The 17,142-nt window shown below is 33.1% G+C and overlaps 3 protein-coding genes across 4 annotated transcripts; 1 reads left to right on the top strand and 2 right to left on the bottom strand.

The window, feature by feature from the left end:
• Positions 1–366: 366 nt before the first annotated feature.
• LOC144571307 (uncharacterized) lies at positions 367–5,904 on the top strand. Of its 2 annotated transcripts, none has more exons than XM_078320556.1 (11): positions 367–724; positions 2,412–2,493; positions 2,813–2,923; positions 3,021–3,137; positions 3,593–3,922; positions 4,205–4,530; positions 4,677–4,776; positions 4,857–4,916; positions 5,049–5,135; positions 5,217–5,357; positions 5,445–5,904. In XM_078320556.1, the coding sequence occupies exons 1-11, from the start codon at positions 654–656 to the stop codon at positions 5,763–5,765; spliced, it is 1,746 nt and encodes a 581-aa protein (XP_078176682.1). In that variant the 5' UTR covers positions 367–653; the 3' UTR covers positions 5,766–5,904. The 2 variants fall into 2 exon arrangements, with proteins under 2 accessions (XP_078176682.1, XP_078176675.1); XM_078320549.1 differs by having other exon boundaries at positions 369–724; positions 3,018–3,137.
• An 824-nt stretch (positions 5,905–6,728) lies between these two features.
• On the bottom strand, positions 6,729–8,514 carry LOC144571300 (2-oxoglutarate-dependent dioxygenase 11-like). The gene is made up of 4 exons (XM_078320541.1): positions 8,216–8,514; positions 7,851–8,101; positions 7,340–7,664; positions 6,729–7,140 (listed from the first exon to the last, which is right to left on the bottom strand). The coding sequence occupies exons 1-4, from the start codon at positions 8,474–8,476 to the stop codon at positions 6,901–6,903; spliced, it is 1,077 nt and encodes a 358-aa protein (XP_078176667.1). The 5' UTR covers positions 8,477–8,514; the 3' UTR covers positions 6,729–6,900.
• Positions 8,515–11,884: 3,370 nt separating this feature from the next.
• LOC144571292 (2-oxoglutarate-dependent dioxygenase 11-like) lies at positions 11,885–16,240 on the bottom strand. The gene is made up of 4 exons (XM_078320529.1): positions 15,926–16,240; positions 15,424–15,674; positions 12,413–12,737; positions 11,885–12,258 (listed from the first exon to the last, which is right to left on the bottom strand). The coding sequence occupies exons 1-4, from the start codon at positions 16,184–16,186 to the stop codon at positions 12,019–12,021; spliced, it is 1,077 nt and encodes a 358-aa protein (XP_078176655.1). The 5' UTR covers positions 16,187–16,240; the 3' UTR covers positions 11,885–12,018.
• Between the last annotated feature and the right edge of the window lie 902 nt (positions 16,241–17,142).

Here is a 17,142-nt window from a genome sequence, read left to right as displayed (position 1 = left end):
ATAATATTTATGTTAAGATCGAACCGTCCGATCAGCATCTACATGAATAACAGAATCTGTTGTCAAACCGTCGATTTTCATTGAAATTCGCGCATGGAAAATTTCCGAATTTTAAAGATTTAAACAGAAATATTCTGTTACCTCAGAAGATATGGATTGGTCAAAAGTCAAAACCCCTCAAAAGGTGCACACTGCGCATTCATTCGCATTCTGATTCTCTTCTCCTTTTGTTTCTTCCTATAATAAGTTCCTACTGTTCTCCCACAGAGAGAAGTAGAGAGAGAGTAGTAGTAAATAGTAACAGGCTAACAGCAGTAGTACAAGCAAGCGCCGAACAGATGGCATCAGCGGCATTCAATGTCTCCATTCAATTCTCCAACGAATCCTGGTCCCCACACCATTTGCTCCTCCTTTTTTTCGCAATTAATCACTCTCTTCTCTTCATATTGCTAAATGCAAAACCTACCCACCACCAATTCAATTCTTCCCAATTGCGCCAATTGCAAAATTGATCAAAAATTGATCATGGTGTACTTTTGTCTCCCTTTTGCTTCACCACCTCTTTTCTTTGCACGACGGGGGGAATAAATAAATAGGTGCATGGCATGGGGCTTATTTTTGGGAGAGCTCTGAAGAAATAAACAAGGATATATATGGACAACGAAGGGAAGAAGCATGGAGAGTACGCTGCTTCCTGCGCGCTGCAACATAGACGTTCAAAAAGGTGATCTTATTTCACTTTTCAGATTATAATTAAACTTTAATTAACTAAACAGTCTTCACAGATTGTAAATAAAGTTCCTAAATTCGTAATCCGGATTTTTATCAACGAGTGCCATAGTTTGAATTACTGAATATGCTGTAAATGGTAAATCTTTTTACCAATGAGGCCCATAGGATTTTGCTTTGAACTGAATTAATAGCTTGAAAACACAAACTTTAACTAAAAAGATATAATGTTCAAGGAATAAATTTTAATAAATGATTTTTTTGCAACTGATTAATTGAAATTTGAAAATGCAAAACTGTAAGAGCTCTAGTTAACCTTACTGGCAAAGGGGTCTTTTAGTGTTTAACGCTGATAAAAATCTATAAACCAATATAAGCCCCAAATTTTTTAACTAAAGATCTATTAAAATAACATTATAACAAAATATCATATCCTACAATCATAATAGAACCTCTACTAAGCCTAATAAAAATATAAAACATATCACACTTCAAGTTCTGCAATTTGCCAAATCTTCTAAAATTCAACATGTATAATGAAAGCATCAAAAAACTACGAATGGTTCTAGCAAACTTCAAGCACAAATTTTTTTTTTAAAAGAATAACATTATCTTAGAAGTAAACAAAAATTTCACAAAAAAATAGCATTCTATCACTAATTTAAACTGAAAGTTGAAGTTCTCAAGTCATTCATTTCAACATCCTCATCATCGACATTTTCAAATTAATGTGGTTTGGGTGTCTCATTTACTTTTTTTTTCCCATTTTTGTTTTTATCTTTGTTTTGGGTTGATAAATTGAAGTATATGGACACTTTCCTATAATGTCCTTGCATGCTCTTCAAATAATTTGTCCAATCTTAGACCAAATTTAGAGATTGCTTTATGTGCATGTATCCTTATAGTTCATAAGGTTCAAAACGAGTTTTATCGCCCATCTGAGAACTATAATTGCTGGACAAGATCTAGCATGTCATAATCTTCTAGAAGTGCATCGATCCATCTCAACACTCGTGCATATAAATGGCAAGAAGCACGATTCTTCTGCTACAAGAAAGAATAAATACTCCTTTTTTTCTTCTTTAAATTGGTCTGTTAGTGTTGTTTCTTTTCTAAATCAATGTTACTTTCACCATATCACATTTTTTATTGTGCATGGTTGTTCATAATTTCCCTTTTTAATTATTCCCAACCAAATTCAGTTTGCATTAATTGCTGGGTATTATATTTGACATGCTTATATTGATACTAATTCAAGTAAATCTAAATTTAATGCTCTTGCACAAGTATAAATTACACATTACAATTCAACCCTGCATCAAATGGCAAAATTTGATGGGTACAGTATCTAGCCATTACAAAACCAACATTGAGTGGCCTTTTTAAGCGCTTTATGAACTGAAGTAAGCCTCAATAATTTATTAATATATTTTTTTTTCCAATGAATGATAATTTTTACAAAAAATTATTGGTGTAATGAAAGAATAAATAGGCTATGGATCTTGGGAAATACTTTGTCGGATTCCTATCACCAGATAAAATTGTTTTCTAAGAGCGATCTGGCTTTTTATTTCTAAGTCTTCTTCATCAGAAGTTGTTGTGAGATTATTTTCTTTGATTATATTGTATGGCACCTTTTCGCTTCCTGGTCTTTATTGGTTTATTGTTTTATGATTTTGCAGCGTCTCTGATAGAAATTCGGACTTGAGCAAACACGAAACTTTTCAGAGCATGGAAGCAGAATTCTGTGAAACTCAATCTCAAGTAGAAACCACCAGATCATTTCTCCTTTTTCTCTATATAGAGTATTGGTTATCTTTTATTAGGATTTTGTACTATACATAGACCCCTATGTCTGATACAGCTTTGTTCCCTTTTTAGCCGATTTTCATTTTCTTTATTGATTGGTGGGTACTCGAGTAATTAAGAAACAATCAACACCAAATTGGGCTATGGGGGTAATCTGAGGGGCAACTGCAAGTTTTAGAGTTAACAATTGTGAAAAGTTGGTCTATTTGCGAAATTGAGGGATGCCTTATATAAAAAATTGGATTCGTTATTAAAGTAAAAATTTTGGTCACAGAGCTCATTACATACGATGAGATCTAATGCAACTGGAGGGTCAATTACTCAAGATTCTGGCAGTAATACGACTAATGCTTCACCTAGCCACCGTGTATCATTGGAGAATGATGTAAGAATTTTGACCACACCATGCCTAATCTCTTGTCAGTCTACAAGGTAGAAATTTCATTACTTAATATAATAATTGTGTAATATTTTTTCAGCAGATAAAGAAACTTCAATTAGACCTGCATCGGGAAAAATCAACCCGTTATATGCTTGAGAAAGCGATCGGTCGAGTATCTAGTACATTGTCTCCGGGCCATAATAATTTTTCTACTCAGGTTCTTTCTTACAAACTAGTAGATTAACTTTATGAGACATACACAAAGCAGATTTACAAACTATATCCTCTAGGAAAAGGCTCATTTGTTGTGTTATTTTGGAAAAATTTGGATAAAAATCACAAAAGTAGGCATAAACTTGCCCAAGATAAAAGGCAATGTTCATAATAGCCATGAGATCTGTTCTCTCTTTTTTTTATTTTTCTATTGATTGCACCAGTTGTAGTTGTATCCTGGAACTTAAATACTGTTTGTTATATTATTAGTTTGCATTTTTCTTGTGAAAATGCTGAAAAGGTGTCGGATAACTTGTTACAGTGAAAAATTGTATTTCTTTTTTTTTTTTTTTTTTACAAAATAAGATGTCCCTTTTGAAAACTTATTGGGTGATATTACCAAATTTCCTTGCATAGCCATACAATGCATTTTTTTTAACTCTTTTCTCTTTTTGACAGACCAGGGAGCTGATAGAAGAGATCGAGATGCTCAAAGAAGAAATCGCTAACCGAGAACAACATGTCCTCTCTCTCTATAGAAGCATCTTTGATGAATGCACGAGTCTACCGTCATCTTCACAGAGCTCAGGCGTGACGTCGCCAGCTCATGCCAAGGTGCGAAAGCACCCGAGTGTGATTTCAAGTGCATTCTGCTCTTCAAAAAAATTCCCACTTCAGCACTTCCAGGTTCTGACTTCAATAAAGGAGTCTGTAAAAGGAGGTGGGAGTGGTAGTTTTGTTGGTCCTGTGAAGAGTAAGATTAGGGGTGAATTCTCTGATTCTGCTAAGGTAAGGCTGTTCTTGGAAATGTATTTGCAAAATATTTAATTGTTAGTTTCAAATTATGAGGGAAGAATTATTTGTTAATTTTTGTTCCACTGGTATTATGAAATTTAGAAGATGGGAGACTAGTGTTTTTTTTTTTTTCAACTTTTTCTCCATGAGACAAATTTGAGAGGAATACTAATTCAGAAAGATTTCCATACTAACCCAAAAGCATAGATGACTTTGTTATTTTTCAATTAACTTAAAAAATTAAAACTGAAAGACTTTATATTTTGTTGTGACAAGCTGTCAAATTGTGGAAGTAATTCTGGAAGGAGCAGCATCGGGTGTACCTTGAAAGAGCATCTTTACCAATGTCCGAACAAAATTTCAGAGGAAATGGTCAAGTGCTTGGCAGCACTATATTGCAAGGCTTCACCTACCAATAACTCAAACGAACAAGGACCAGTCAATGCACAATCTGCTGCTTTATCAAGATCAGCCACAAGTGTCACCTTTCCTAGGAGAAGCAAAGGCGAACAATTTTGTTTATTCTCTAATGGTGCTTCTGTTGAGGTACCTGCAGGCGAGCACCAACCTCTTAGTGCTCCACATGCCTTGAGCAACTACAGGTGAAATTAAGTGTTCTTTTTGGTCTTAGCTATGCAAATAAACACCCAATAAAACCCAAATACTAATAATAAAATAAGGAAAATATATTGCTCTGTATGGTACTTGCATAATTCTACTTTCTCAGCTTTTGATTTTACAATTTTAGGATGCTAGTTGAACAACTTGAAGGAGTGGATTTATCTTCACTTGAGGACAGTGCTAAGACAGCATTTTGGATCAATGTCTACAACTCTCTCATTATGCATGTAAATCTATAAAGCTTTGTTTTTTATACTCTCTTACTCTGAAATGTAAATAGCTTTATTTTATTAATTTGTCTTTGCAGGCATATTTAGTGTGTGGTACTTCCCAGAGTCCTCTAAGGAGAATGGCAGTATTTCATAAGGTTATTGTAACTCTTTTCTTCTCTTCTTTAGAGACAACTGTACTAAATTTTATAACAAAAAGTTCACCTTTTACTCTCACTTCTACTTCCCACCATCTTTAAAAATCTTAGTTATTCTATTTCTTTTGTTAGGCAGCGTATAACATTGGAGGGTACATGGTGACAGCTGATTCCATAGAAAACTCTTTCCTTGGCTTCCGCACACCCCGCATAGGCCGTGTATGTTGTAAACTCTTTCTTGACAACTTATTTGTAATATGATAAGATAAATTGATTTACTTGTTTATAATTTCATTGCAGTGGTTTGAGAATATTCTCTCTAATACAATGAGAAAGAGATACAAAGATGAAAAACACATTCTGGAATCAAAACTTTGCCTCCATAATTCTGAGCCGCTTGTTGTCTTCGCGCTTTGTACTGGTGCTTCTTCCGATCCAATGGTACTAGATATGCATAAGTTATTTTCCTTTTTAATGACTATCTATATTACATTCCTCTGGTGATATGCCAACCTTTGATTGGTGCAGATGCGAATGTATACGGCAAAGAATGTAGCAAGTGAGCTGGAGAAAGCGAAAATAGAATTTCTCCAAGCCTCTATCGTGGTCAAGAATCAGAGGAAAGTTCTTATTCCGAGAATTATCGAAAGATACGCAAAAGAGGCTTCTCTCAGTAACCAGGATCTACTCCAATTTGCATGTGAAAATGTGGAGACTGAACTGGGAGAGGCAATCAAGAAATGTGTGGAGTTGAATAAAAGAAAGAAGATTTCACAGATAATTGAGTGGTTGCCTTATAATACCAGGTTCATGTATATCTTTTCCAAAGACATTATTGAAAAACCATAGGTGGTATTTATATTATATTTTCATAAGAAATCAGGAGCAAAAACTGCAACTGAAGGTGTAAATTGTTGGGCTGTACGGTTAATGCTTGGGCACGATAATCTGTTATCATACTTGTGGCTTTTCTATCAACTTAACATATCAATGACAGGGCAATATGTTTTCGCGTATTCAAATTGGGGCAATAATTTTTGTTGGAATATCCATTGCAGGCCTGTTAAACCTATTTTAATTAGTTTAGTTATATCTTCGTGAGTTAACTTTTGCTATCATATACCTATGGTAATAGTTTGTTGATTTTTATCTTCATTTCAACCATCTACGAAAAGGAGAAGAATCTGCTGGCAAACAGAAATCTCAATTTCATCAGTCCCGTCTCCTGTGTGCTATAATTTGGATATTAGCCTAGTAGGTACTCTAAATTCTTGTAACCCAAGAACATAGTTCCATTCCTAGATAATATAAATAAGGTTTGAGTTTTGGATATATTTGATAAATACATGAGTTAATGGAATGTAGGACAATAAATAGGTAATTATAGAATTTTGTGAGTAAAGATTGGATATGTCAAGCCATCCAACTATTTAATATCTATAAATAATTGCTCCTGCTCATAGTTTATGTACAAGAACTTTTGAACCAGCAGCTAAATTCAAAAGAAGTAGAGGGTTTCAAATGTATGACATCTTACATGGAGAGCATTGACTTTGCGATCAAAGGTTGATACTTGTAATTATAGAATTTGAAGGATTTCTCTATAATTCCATATTTTTTGAGTGGTATACATGAAATTCCTCCATAAAAAAAATTCTTTCTGAAGCAGTTGTCAACTGACAAAATCAAACTGTTATCAACTGACAAACAGGGGCTGACCAAAAAAATTACTATAATGGAGGTTAAATTTGACAAAAATATAAAATTTATCAAGATATATGTAAAGCAAAACATACTTGTTATAATGAAGAGTGAGACAAACTTTAGAATTTTATTAAAAATAATAGAAGTTGTCCATAAAATTTGTAACTTTTTAATCATAGACACACATAACAGAAGTATTGTTCATATATATATCACTACCACGAAATTGGGAAACTAGGAAATGCATAGACAAATTAAAAGGCGAAGTATCTATCTAAGATTAAACCCTGAGCATATCTACCATGCTCTTTCCTTCTAGTTTCCGATCGAAAAACATTTTCATGAACTCTTGGTAATTCATGCTCCCGAAATTCGGCTTGCCATTGCCTATGACCTCTGCCAGAGGCTCTACCATTATGGAATTGTCTGGGCCATGAAAGGCCACCACAGATATCCGTTCTTTCTCGGTGTTAATCATGGCTCTGTGCTCTATGCTTTTGTATAATCCATTGCTCAGCACCTTATTAAAAAAACCAAATTAAAAATAAAAATTAATTGCCAGGTCAATTGAGCCTGTTCTATAATTTCAAAGCATTACCCCTGGTTCATTGACCATTTAATCACGCAGTAAACAAAAGATTACCAAAATGTTTGAAAGGTAAAAGATATTCTAAATTATTATACACTAAGATCTAGAAGATGCTAAACATTTAATTTACCTCAGTGATGTCACCCAAATTGACTATGAAGGAATTAGGTAGCGCACTAACAGCAACCCATTCTCCACCTTTTCTTATTTGCAATCCTGGAATATCATTTATTTGAAGAAGAATTGAAAAACCTGTGGCGTCCGAATGGGGAGAGATTCCAATAACTTTATCGGATTCCGGGCACGGTGGGTAGTAGTTGAACCTCAGCCCCTGAGGGTGATCTTTGAATATTTGTTCGAAAACCTCTGGTGCCACACCTAAGTTTTTGGAGATGTACTGCCACAGGAAACTTGCAACTTTGGTAAGTTCAAGAGAGTATCGGTCAATATTATCTCTGCAAGAAACCAGTGTAATATATGTTATGTAAAGAAAAATACTAATTAAGAACAATATTAAGCTTCTACTTTATGGAATAAAGTGCATTACTGCTAATTAAGTGCTAATTCGTTACAAATAACATGCAAAGCCAAACTTTCAATTTGCTTACCGGAAAATTTCCCCATTTGAATATCATTCTTACCTGAAGGTGGAAGGGCTAGTGGGCCAAAATTTCATGTTTCGAAGAGCTATCGGTCGGGTCATGACGTAAAGAAAGTCGGACCAATCAAGCTTTTGTTCGTCGGATTTGACGAAGGCTTGACCATAGCCTTGCAGAGTTCCATCTGAAGCTAGCTTGTACTTCATCTTCTCTTCCAAGGGTTTATTGAAGAACTCAATCGTATCTGCCTTCAAGCCCTCAATCAACTCATCTGGTACCCCATGGTTTACCAGCTACAGTTTAATTATATCAGGATCAGGGATGATTGATCGGTTTAATCATGGGTTGTAATTAAATGCATAAAATAAATGTTTGCACGGAAATTGATCTTTTAATTGAAAGCTGACCTGGAAAAAGCTCCACTCTTCGCATGCCGAGTGGAGCTTTGCGGCTTCTTCTTTGGAGAAGGTTGGATCTATCAATTTTGCTAAATCTATGACAGGTAATTCAATCTGGTTTATAGGAGCGATTGGATCAAGCTTGGTTTCAGGTCTGACATATCTTTCAGGGATTGGAGTTGATACATCAAGTGATGCAGCAAGAGCTTGCACGTTTGGTACCGAGAGGCTATCACCTGCGCACTGAGAGTGCACTTCACCTGTTGCCATCTGATACGTATATATTTTGTTGCAGGAGAGGACGTTTCCTTTGTTGGAGGGAGTATATTAATTATTAATTGGAGAATTAATGAACTAAGGGATGGATATATTTATACATCAACTGATCGATCGCTGTTAGAGATAGGGATCGACTATCTATTTTTTTTTTTTTTTTTAAAAAAAAAAAAATTACTTTTCAGAATTATAAAAAATAAAAAATAAAACGCGAGAAAGAAGGGTCAACTCAACTCGCATAAAATTTTAATATATAATATCCGGCCATCGAAATATTAATGTATTCTAAAATAAATTGGAATTTTTGTGCTTGCGTGTTGGACCAGTTAGTTTGCTAATTTTGTTTGTTAGCTGAAATTTCACAGTAAGTTGTCATCATCAGCTAGACTGTATATGTGTCAAACAGTCAAAGTCATGATGCCACGTCATGATGCGACGTTGTATAATTTTCTGTCGTTTTCTTTTCTTTCGATCACACATTTACAAGGCTTATCCATCTTGTTATTTCTGTTTGTATCATGCAAGATTATTGTTCAATCCGATTGATGGGATAAAAAATTATTGATTTAATTAAAGGAGTGATATGTTTCTATACAAACACCGTGTTCATGCCAGAACCAGGCAGCTCAACTGTTTTCAACTTTTAGCCATTTTTTAATTGTTCTTTGCTTTTCTTTGTTTTCCGACGCACATATTTATTTTCAATCAAAAACGCATCTATCTTCTTTTCTACGTAAAAAAATCATAAATTCGTAATTTAATAAATACTAAATATAATTTGAAACTTTGATCATTATCTCATGCTAAAAGCAAGTTAAAACGAGTGATTTGTTTTCAATCAGACTAATTTTATTTTTTAAAGTAAAAGTTAGAGGTCCCACACAAGTCACAACTATTTAATATCCAAAATAGATTTTCTTATAGATTTTGAACCTACAATCTCCCACACAAAAAGTATTGTTTTTATCACTAGATCAAAAACTAATTCTCACAATTGAACTAAGTTAAATGCTATTATTTAATATCGTCCACGTACTCCTTGGGCTGCATCTGTAACAATGGAAGATGGTAGTGTTCAACAAAATTTTGGAAAAATCCCAACCATTCAAATACGTTATGCACGAATATCAAAGTACAAATAATACTGGCCCCTGTGCTATCCTCAAATAGGCGCCGTTAAAGGAGTCCAGATCCCCTAAAGTAACCTAATCATTAAGTTTTGGATCCAGACTGTTTGATTCGAATTCACCGTTCGAGATTCCTTTGCGATTTGAATTTATCTCTCGGAATGTGTGCGCTTCACTTCAAATAGATTATCACATATTCAAATCAAACGATCCAGATTAAAAACTCAAAAATTGAATTACTATCCCGTTAAAGTCGGTCACGAATAAGTTGAGATATCTCATATCTCATTGGATACGCACTCAAATGGACTGAAGATGTAAATAAACACTTCATCGGCCTAATTAAGCTCAACATCAAAATTTTGATTTTAGATGCGGATCGTCCGATCTACAGTAACACGAATATTAAAAGGACCTTGCGATTCAGATTGTAATCTAATGGTCCGGATCCAAATCTAAATTTGAGTTACCTCAGTGGATCCGGAATTCTGGTCTAAGTCTCAAATTTTGTCAGACCCATCAATCAGAATTCGCATCCTATGAGACATCTCAAACTTTGTGTGTTTTTATGGAAAAATTCAACCTTTTAAATACGTTCAATATGAATGTCAAAGCACAAATAATATAATACATGTCGGTCACGCAAAAGTTGAGATATCTCACAGGATACGCCGATATGCACTTCATCCAGTTACGTAGTCAAAATTTTGATCAGAAGTAGACCAAAAAAAAAATACTAAAAATTTCATCCAAAATTTTAAATATTAATTATATATTTTTCCCATATTATTATCCAATTAATAAAAATAGAATAGTAAAAATGTAGTAGGAAAAATGAAGGAAAGAAAAAAAAAACTAATTCAAACACAAATAAAAAACACAAAATTAAGAGAAATGGAGGCGTAGTGGATTCCTAAATGGAGAGAAAGAAGAGAAAAAGAAAAATAAATGAGAGTATATGGAGACATCTTAATGAGAGTAAATAGAGACATCTTATTAATTTAAAATAGAGTGGAGGAGAAAAAAATAAGGAGATTATGTATTGTTTGACACGACTCGATTAATGAGATTTACAAGGACACTAGCAAGTTCAACTAAAATCACTAAAAGAGGAGAGCTCAACTCAAAGAGTCAAAAGAGGAGATAAACTCAACTATAATTATAAAATTTGTAAAAATTTATAAGTTGCATTACAAACTGAAATGTGCTTCTCTTGTAGCCTTGCTTAAGGTTCAAAAACTCCTCTAAAAAGTAACTCCACTTTAAATTACCTTTTCTATTTTCAAAGGAACTAATTACCATCCTAGGAACCACAAAGAACTTGCTTAAAAAGATATGCTAAAGAGGCTTCTCTTAGTAACCAGGACCTGCTCCAATTTGCATCTGAAAATGTGGAGACTGAACTGGGAGAGGCAATCAAGAAATGTGTGGAGTTGAATAAAAGAAAGAAGATTTCACAGATAATTGAGTGCTTGCCTTATAATACCAGATTCATGGATATCTTTTTCAAAGACCTTATTAACCCAAGAACATAGTTCCATTTCTAGATAATATAAATAAGGTTTGAGTTTTAGGTATATTTGATAAATACATGAGTTAATGGAATGTAGGACAGTAAATAGGTAATTATAGAATTTTTGATTAAATGTTGGATATGTCAAGCCATTCAACTATTTAATATTCATAAAGTGTTGCTCCTTTATATAGTTCATGTACAAGGACTTTTGAACTAGCAGCTAAATTCAAAAGAAGTACAGAGGGTTTCAAATGTGTAACCTCCCGCACGGAGAGCATTAGTTTTGCCACGAGATCAAAGATTAGTACTTGTAATTATAGAATTTGAAGATTTTCTCTATAATTTCATAGTTTTTAGTTTTTGAGTGGTATACATGAAATTCCTCCATAAATAAAATTCTTTCTCAAGCAGTTGTGCCAGCCGAAAATAGAAACAACCTTAATTAAGATAGTCATAAAGGTATCACAAGAAAATGAAACTGTTATCAATTGACAAACAGGGGCTGACAAAAAAAAAAAAATACTATAATGGAAGTTAAATTTGACAAAAATATAAAATTTATCAAGATATATGTAAAGCAAAACATACTTGTTATAATGAAGAGAGACAAACTTTAGAATTTTATTAAAATTAATAGACACGCATAAAAGAACTATGTTCATACATATGTCACCACCACAAGATATTGGGATATAGTATTTTTTTTCTTTTTTTGAAAACTTCTGCAGAAGCTGCGAAGTCAGGAGGGAGAATCGAACTCTCGATTTTTGGGTATAATAACTCTAGGACTTTTTTCTAACCAATAGTGCTACCTCTCCTTTCAGATATTGGGAAGTAGTAAAACTAGGAAATGCATATATAGACAAATTAAAAGGCGAAGTATCTATTTAAGATTAAACCCTGAGCATATCTACCATGCTCTTTCCTTCTAGTTTCCGATCGAAAAACACTTTCATGAACTCTTGGTAATTCATGCTCCCAAAATTCGGCTTGCCATTGCCAATGACCTCTGCCAGAGGCTCAACCATTATGGAATTGTCAGGGCCATGAAAGGCCACCACAGATATCCGTTCTTTCTCGGTGTTTATCATGGCTCTGTGCTCTATGCTTTTGTATAATCCATTGCTTAGCACCTTATTAAAAAAACCAAATTAAAAATAAAAATTAATTGCCAGGTCAATTGAGCCCGTTCTATAATTTCAAAAGATTACCAAAATGTTTGAAAGGTAAAAGATATTCTAAATTTTTATACACTAAGATCTAGAAGATGCTAAACATTTAATTTACCTCAGTGATGTCACCCAAATTGACTATGAAGGAATTAGGTAGCGCACTAACAGCAACCCATTCTCCACCTTTTCTTATTTGCAATCCTTGAATATCATATATTTGAAGAAGAATTGATAAACCTGTGGCGTCCGAATGGGGAGAGATTCCTATAACTTTATCGGATTCCGGACACGGTGGGTAGTAGTTGAACCTCAGCCCCTGAGGGTGATCTTTGAATATTTGTTCGAAAACATCTGGTGCCACACCTAAGTTTTTGGAGATGTACTGCCACAGGAAACTTGCAACTTTGGTAAGTTCAAGAGAGTATCGGTCAATATTATCTCTGCAAGAAACCAGTGTAATATATGTTATGTAAAGAAAAATACTAATTAAGAACAATATTAAGCTTCTACTTTATGGAATAAAGTGCATTACTGCTAATTAAGTGCTAATTCGTTACAAATAACATGCGCAAAGCCAAACTTTCAATTTGCTTACCGGAAGATTTCCCCATTTGAATATCATTCTGTTGGTATAAATTTTCAGAATATTCAGATACTTGGAAATTAATTAATATAAATCAAATTGAAATAGAGTTATCCGGATCGTGTACAAAACATTTTTCTTAAACGTATTCCATCTCATCGTGCAAGATGGAACCGCAACCAAGATAATCCGGAGGCACACCATGGAAGCAACTGACGATAACTCCGCAATATCCAGCATAGATCAGAATTTGATTAATTGGAATAAAATGGAAATGGAGGATTAACCAAAAGACTCTTTGTGGTACTAAATCAAAGAAAAGGTTTTTACTCTTCATATATTTCTCAGATACTCTTTTAAGAAAGAGAAGAGATGCACCATTTATAATGTTCAAACATTAGCAATTGATCTCCTGATTAATTGTCTTAAAGAGATTTTTTTTTTTTTTTTTTTTGAAAACTTGATAGTAGCTACCAAGGTTCGTGAGGGGGAATCGAACTCTCGACCTTTGGGTATAATAACTCTATGACATTTTCCTAGCCAATTGTGCTACCTCCCCTTTCTCTTCTAATTATTTTTCTCTCAATCATCAAGAGAATAGTCAAGATAATTATACGTAATTTATAATTACTAAGGCAGTTATAAGATCATTTATTAGTTAGCCTTTCAGTTTTTTGTTAATAATTAATTATTTCATTCAATTATAATGATTCGGTTATATATAAGACTTAAGTAATCATGCAGTAATTAAGGATCAACATTAATGTCTTTTTATTTAATGGTAATTTCCACCGAAGACTCTAAATATTTATTTGCCGGTAGCTTTAAATTTATTTTTATTTCAAATAAATCCAATTATTAAATATATTAAAGTGACAATACTTTGATATGAACTCAATATGTATATTTCATTCTCTTTTTTCTTTTCTTTTTCCAGAAATTCAGATTCTGAATTTTATTGGTGAAATTCAGAATATTAACTTAATTAGCAAATTAATACTTCATATAAATCATAAACAAATCAAATTTAATTATCAACGGATTTTGTTTAATATGTTTTTATATTTTATTTTTGTACTCCTAAGCAAGTTTTAATAGAGATCTAAACATAAAGATCTGGATCAATTAGAATCCGAAATTAATTTTCCATTTATTTATTAGAATCTGTTTATTAGAATCCGATGTTATTATAGATGAATGAAACTAAGAATATAGCATATGATTCTATTTATTTATTTATTCTCTGGTGGAGAAAAATTTAATGAAACAAGAGGGAGCATTACTAACTTCTGTTAGGGATGAATTGAATAATCACAAGTAATAATCATATATGGCATTTAATCTCTTGTATTGTTATTTCTATTTGCACATCAAAACAGAGAGATCTTGCATGCCTCTCCTCATGAATTTTTGCAGTCTCATTAGATAAAAATTCATTTCTTTTCCAAGTTATAAATTGAATAATAACTTAATTACAGTAATGATCTAATTTTCCAATTACAATTTAATCAAATTAATGACTAAATATATCACAAAATCAAATTGATAGAAATTCTATGATAATAATTGGGATCATGTAATTATAATTCGGTGCACATATAAAACTTAACTAATCTAAATGCTACTTAATTAAAAAATGACCAAATTTAATTTCAGATTTTTTAATCTATTAAGAAATTTCAAAGTACAACATGAACTGTTGTAATTTTATTAAAGGTACTGTAGTCTGTTATTTATTTCATTATTTCATAGAGTTAAATTCGTTGGTGCAGGTACTTCATGCTTCATATATTCTCATCACTACCAGATTAACAGATACATAATCTATATAATCAAAGTTAGACTCAGTTTATTGGAACTACAAATAATATAATTAATCTATACTATTTAACTATCCGAATCATGAGAATACGCTTAAGATTGTTGGTATAAATTTTCAAAATATTCGGATAGATAGAAATTAATTAATATAAATCAAATTGAAATAGAGTTACCCGGATCGTATACGAAACATTTTCCTTAAACATATTCTGTCTTATCGTGCAAGATGAAATCGCAACCAAGATAATCCGGAGTTGTTGCTCCTTAGACACACCATGGAAGCAACTGACGATAACTCCGCAATATCCAGCATAGATTAGAATTTGATTAATTGGAATAAAATGGAAATGGAGAATTAACCAAAAGACTTTCTGTGGGACTAAATCAAAGAAAAGGTTTTTACTCCTTTTCATATATTCCTCAGATACTCTTTTAACAAAGAGAAGAGATGCACCATTTATAATGTTCAAACATTAGCAATTGATCTCCTGATTAATTGTCTTAAAGAGAGATTAATAGAGATTAATGAGATACAAATTAAGGTGGCTCTGTGTAACGCCTTTTTTGGGCTTTTATAACTATTCAGAGAAAACAAACGGAATTCATATTAATTACATATAAGATTTACATTTGAACCCTCAAGTTTGGAAATATTACAAATGGATATTTTAAAATAAATATAAAATATTGAGTTTTCAAATAAAGTTCCAACACATTCTTACCTGAAGGTGGAAGGGCTAGTGGGCCAAAATTTCATGTTTCGAAGAGCTATCGGTCGGGTCATGACGTAAAGCATGTCGGACCAATCAAGCTTTTGTTCGTCGGAATTGACGAACATTTGACCATAGCCTTGCAGAGTTCCATCTGAATCTAGCTTGTACTCCATCTTCTCTTCCAAGGGTTTGTTGAAGAACTCAATCGTATCCGCCTTCAAGCCCTCGATCAACTCATCCGGTACCCCATGGTTTACCAGCTATAATTTAATTATCTCAGGGGATCAATATATGATCGGTTTAATCATGGGGTGTAATTAATTTTTTGACAAAGAAAAAAGGGTCTAGCCCTTGTTTCATTAATTATTTTAAAGTTACTCAAAACATTTGAGCTTAAAGCAAATGAAAAGAAACTAAAGAAAACAGAATAAAAGCTGATTCATGGGGTGTAATTAATTAATTGCACAAAATAAATGATTGGCACAGAAATCTTTTCTAATTGAAAGCTGACCTGGAAAAAGCTCCACTGTTGGCAGGCGGAGTGGAGCTTTGCGGCTTCTTCTTTGGAGAAGGCTGGATCTATCAATTTTGCTAAATCTATGACAGGTAACTCAATCTGGTGTGTAGGAGCGATTGGATCGAGCTTGGTTTCAGTTCTGACATATCTTTCGGGGATTGGAGTTGATACATCAAGTGATGCAGCAAGAGCTTGCACGTTTGGTACCGAGAGGCTGTTACCTGAGCACTGAGAGTGCACTTCACCTTTTGCCATCTGATACGTATATACTAGCTAGTGTTAAACAATATATGCTTCCTTTGTTGCCGGAGTAATTAATATTAATTGAACAATTAACTAAGGGATGGATTTATACATCAACTGGTCTCTGTTAAAGATAGGGCCATCGAAATATACATCAACTGGTCGCTGCCAATTTTGTTTGTGAGGTGAGATTAATTTCAAAGTTGTCATCATCTGAAGAATAAAGTGTCAAAGTCATGATGCCACGTTTTATAATTTTCTGTAGTTTTCTTTCCTTAATTTCAACCAAACATTTACGAGGCTTATCCACAGGGGCAGATCCAGGTTTTTTTGTCAGGAGGGGCAAACAAATATAGAATCGGATTTAAATAACTAATCGGGTTTAAATCCATTAACCAAGGTTCTAAATAACATTTATAGCGGCATAGCAGGGAGACCAAAAAAAAAAGTTTTAGCGAATAGCGCAGCTATAGCGATTGTTTTATTTCAAAAATCATATTTTATATTTCTAACATGTCTCATTAAGAAAATAAACATTAAATTTATTAAGAAGTTCTAATATTCATATTGAACCAATACAAAGTTCAAATTGTCATTCAAAATATCCCTAATTAAAAAACTATCGATATATTTTATATTCAAAATATACCACTACCATATATTAATGCCTGATACAAAATTTAATTGATATAGTGGTATAGTCCGTACATGTTTCATTGTATTGATATAGCTTGATAAAGTAAAAAAAAAATTGATATAGACATTAAGGTCCATTAAAATTGTAAAATCATAAGTCCATGTAGTATAGCGGACCGCTATTAGCGCTATATTCGAGTTGTAGATTTTATTTATTGAACTTGTAAAAATGGTGGCATGATGAAGGCTCAAAGGATGGAAGCATTAGAACCCTCCTTTTCCCCAAATCCATATTTTTTTTAAAGACGGTTCAGATGGGTCGGGTTTGATCA

The sequence above is a fragment of the Carex rostrata genome, chromosome 2, assembly GCF_964058835.1.
Source record: "Carex rostrata chromosome 2, lpCarRost1.2, whole genome shotgun sequence".
NCBI classification, from domain to species: domain Eukaryota; kingdom Viridiplantae; phylum Streptophyta; class Magnoliopsida; order Poales; family Cyperaceae; genus Carex; species Carex rostrata.
This window is presented reverse-complemented; position numbering and strand designations above follow the sequence as displayed.